We start from the raw sequence: 4,109 nt of genomic DNA on the forward strand, positions 1-4,109 counted from the left end.
TATTGTTTTGTACGAATACTTTTTTCACCCGAAGAAGTTAACATGTTGCATTAATTTTTGTTGCATTGAGATTTAATTTCTATTGATGCTATTTTGAATACAATGCGCCTCTATGCATAATATAAATCACTTCTCCTGTTCAGTTTGTGTACTTACATACATTAAAATACGATTTTTCAAGTGTACGAATATTTATTTCCCCCCACTGTAAGTTTTCAGTAATGAAAGGAATGTCACGCTTTAAAAATAAATTCAGTACACATTAAATGGAAATATCAGGCTTGTCAAACTCGCATGCGGGTAGGCACCGATGATCCACATGACTCATACATGATTTCTTGTTTATGTTAGTCAGTCCTCAAATAATGCGGATGCGTCAGGTAATCAGTGAACTTGGTCGAGAATTCGAGAGTTAAACCCTTGAAATACTGCATGATATAGAAATGCAATATTTTGTGATATAATACAGATAAGAACTGTCGTGATGAGATGATGCCTTTCACTAACTTGAGACCGAAATAAGTAGGAGCGGCAAGTACATACTGTTGCACTGTTTATGAGCTGTATACCGCAATTATCTGAGGCCCTGTTTCTGGATTACAATTTGTTTATCGTCGATTAGCATAAATTAGCAAAGTCTTGCCCAAAAATTAGGAACCTCTGGGTGAGGCAACTCAATTGCAAGTCAAATATATTTCTTAGACTAAGGAAGAGCACAGAGCCATTCTGTCCATAGAGCCATTAATGGAATCTTCTCCAATTATCTTAAAAGCAACAGTTGCTTTTATTCAATAAGTGCAATTTCATAAACTTCCAAATGTCAACATCCTACAGTATTTCTTTGCGAACGCAAAATGGACAACTTCTGACCATAATTCAAATTTTGGAATGAACATAAAGACAGATGTAGGAGTCGTAGACTCTTACATTTCTACATACAACTTTCTCGGTGACTTAGTAAGCCAAATGCGTGCCTAATTAATGCTATCTGAGTTCATATTTGCCTTTCAAGCTGCTTGTGCTACGTGCTACTCGAAATTCAATACTTTATCGTCACTCCTCAGTATTTTTTAATCAACTCTCCTCCAGCCCTGGCGTTACATACTCTAGGGCGAAGGGTTGCTAGGGTCTGGGCTCAAATCCTTGGCAAAATGCAAAACAATCTAGGAAGTCTAGAATCGGCGACACGCCAGATCTAGCATAATGAACACAAACGCCACATTGCTACGAAGAAAATGGTAAAAATTCTCACTATCTTAATTAAAAACGGTTCAAAATCTAAATGCGTCGTCAGTCCTAAGATACTATAATAATAGAGTAGGTGTAATAAATGAGCTGATTAGCTCTGTAAAATCCACCCTGACTCTCAAGCACAACCTACGAGCCGCCAAAGACTCCATCAGCCGCTCAAACGAATAGATCAATCGAGCGCGTTTCTGCGGTGAGCCGCCAGACGCACCTGACGCGTCTTATAGTGCGTCTCGCGCGTGCAGTTCAACGCAATTCTGTGTCGGAAAAGCGTTACTGTTACTCTTATCTCTACTGTTACTTGTTCTGTTACGTTTTACGCTAGTGTTGGGGACGCAACATTTTTGGATTTTCAGAAGTCATAAATGAGAAGTAACAAGCGCCAGCTCGTTAACAAAATTAAAGCCATTCTGAGAACACTATCGCTGACCTCTAATTCAACAATATGCATTTACTACATCTGTCCCAGTCCCATTCGGGGCAACATACTAACATTCATTTCCAAATTTTGTTTTTTCTCAATATTTCAGATCTAGTGTTAGATTTATCATATTCACATTTACTGAATCACTAAACATAATACTGAATCATGAAGAAGTTTGAGTGTTAACTACGATATTTGCCTTGACTCCAGTTGAACACTCAGCTTCAGCAGACTTTTATATGATGGCAGCATAGTTCACATATATAATTTTGTCCATGTTCATATTTATCCAAGGAGAGTAGAGTGTTGAGTGGTAGTAATCAATTAAAACAATTCATTAGTAAACAACAGTAAACAAACAATTCATTAAAATTAAACAAGCGATTTCACGGAGTAAACTTCGGATGACCGGCATGCAGCATGACTACAATGATTTAAACTGACTAAAATTAACAAATTAATTTAAGTAGAAATCAGGAATTGAAAGTTCAAGCACAGGATTGAAAAAATATTAAATTTGCAATAAATATATGTCATAGGATTTTTCAAATTCAAACGAATATATGGATGAGGAACGTTTGCTTCGAAAAATTGGTCTATACTATAGTCGGTCCTCAACTAATATAAAGAAAATGAGTAACTGGTTGACTAATACATAGAGATTATTGATAACCCATTTAATGATAATAAAACATTTTTAAAACATATCAATGCAATTAACCTAACCAAACAGTACTGGTTAGATACAGTAAATAAAAGTTAGTTATTTACTTATTTTTATGTTTTACCTTCCCTACATGGATGTCTAATTTAATCTACCAATCTCAAAAATTATCCACATATACATATAAAAATCAGTCTTTTATTTGTATATATATATTATATATATATATGGATAATTTTTGAGATTGGTAGATTAAAGTAAACATCCATGTAGGGAAGGTGAAACATAAAAATAACTGAGCAAACTGAAACATGAAAAAATACCTGTAACATTTACTTGCCAGTCGCAAGCAAAGTGAAATATATAAATACCTGTAACATTTACCTGCAAGCAAACTGAAACATAACAATACCTGTAACATTTACTCGCAAGTCGTAAGCAAATTGAAATATACAAATAACTAACATTTACTCGCCAGCAAACAACACGGAAAAATATTTCCATTTAGTTAAACTTTTTCTTTTAAAAATACCAGCAATTCAAAATGAACATCCGACAAGCTTGAACGCTTTGGCTTTAGGATATCCTTTCCCAAGGAAAGCATCCTCTCCACCGCAGCACTAGAAGGGATTGGAGTGTTGTACTCAAGGAACGGGTACGGGAAAATCTCAAGGAACGGGTTACAAGGAAATGATTCAGGAGCAGGTAAAGCGGTGCTTAGCGGACTTTCCAAATAATTCTTCACTAGTCGATCTCCTTCATTGACTTGACTGTGATTTCGTGTTTTCTGGAGTTCATTAAAGAACGAATCAGCATTCTCCTCGTTCGACCGATGCTCGAGTATGGCCACTCAGTCTGGCAGCCAAGGCACAAGACTCTGTGCTCCGACCTGGAGGACGTTCAGAGGAGGGTAACCAAGCTTATCGCAAGCCTCAAGGACAAGCCGTACCCTGAACGCCTCGCCTCGCTCGGTCTACCCAGCTTGGAGCACAGAAGACTAAGAGGGGGTATGATCGACGTTTTCAAGTATGTCCACGGTACCTACGAGGCTGACCGCCCCCAGCTGCACCTTCACGACGGCAGAGATACCCGCGGGAACAGCCTGAAACTCGCCAAGGGAAGCTGCAGACTGAACGTCACAGCCGGCTACTTCTCCTACCGAGTCGTGCCAATATGGAACAGCCTGCCGGACAGCGTCGTCACTGCCCCCTCTATTAACGCCTTCAAGATCAGGCTTGACAGCACTATGCGACACGCAGAGAACTGTACGACCCCGAATGCTGTCATTAGCTCCCATTTTGGCACTTCTGGACTAACTGCTAGCCACGCATGCGACAAATAGTCAAGAAGCAACCCCCAACCAGGCGTGGTGAACAGGCCGCAAGGCCTTTTACACTGAACTTATCAAGTATCAAGTGAGTATCGTCATCGCTGCTGCTGCTGGTAGCTTGCACGGAACAAGAACAAGTGGTAACTGGTAACAACTTAACAAGTAACAACTAACATGTTGACACTAGTAACAGGCTGAGGTTGACAACATTACACCGAAATCTTTCGTACAGTTTTATTCTGTAATTTATTTTATGTATATTATAGTATGTATCATGTTGGTTTTTAAATAATATTTAATACTATTAAGTAAAATCTAAAGGCTTTATCTATAAATGTAGCGGTAGCGCTGTAGCGACCAAACCACGTATCGCTACTTAAATATGTAGCGGGCGCTACCGCTACCGCTACAATTGCTTAAATGTAGCGCCGCTACCGCTACTG

The 4,109-nt window shown here is 38.7% G+C and overlaps 1 protein-coding gene across 1 annotated transcript; it reads left to right on the plus strand.

The window, feature by feature from the left end:
- Window positions 1-3,168: 3,168 nt before the first annotated feature.
- On the plus strand, window positions 3,169-3,678 carry LOC108678208. The gene has a single exon (XM_018166575.1). The coding sequence runs from the start codon at window positions 3,169-3,171 to the stop codon at window positions 3,676-3,678; it is 510 nt and encodes a 169-aa protein (XP_018022064.1).
- The last annotated feature ends 431 nt before the right edge of the window (window positions 3,679-4,109 follow it).

This window comes from Hyalella azteca, unplaced genomic scaffold, assembly GCF_000764305.2.
Source record: "Hyalella azteca isolate HAZT.00-mixed unplaced genomic scaffold, Hazt_2.0.2 contig16959, whole genome shotgun sequence".
Lineage (NCBI taxonomy): Eukaryota > Metazoa > Arthropoda > Malacostraca > Amphipoda > Hyalellidae > Hyalella > Hyalella azteca.

Excerpts from the sequence above, each read along its gene's own strand:
- LOC108678208 (XM_018166575.1), top strand. The coding sequence starts at position 3,169 with ATGCTCGAGTATGGCCACTCAGTCTGGCAGCCAAGGCACAAGACTCTG.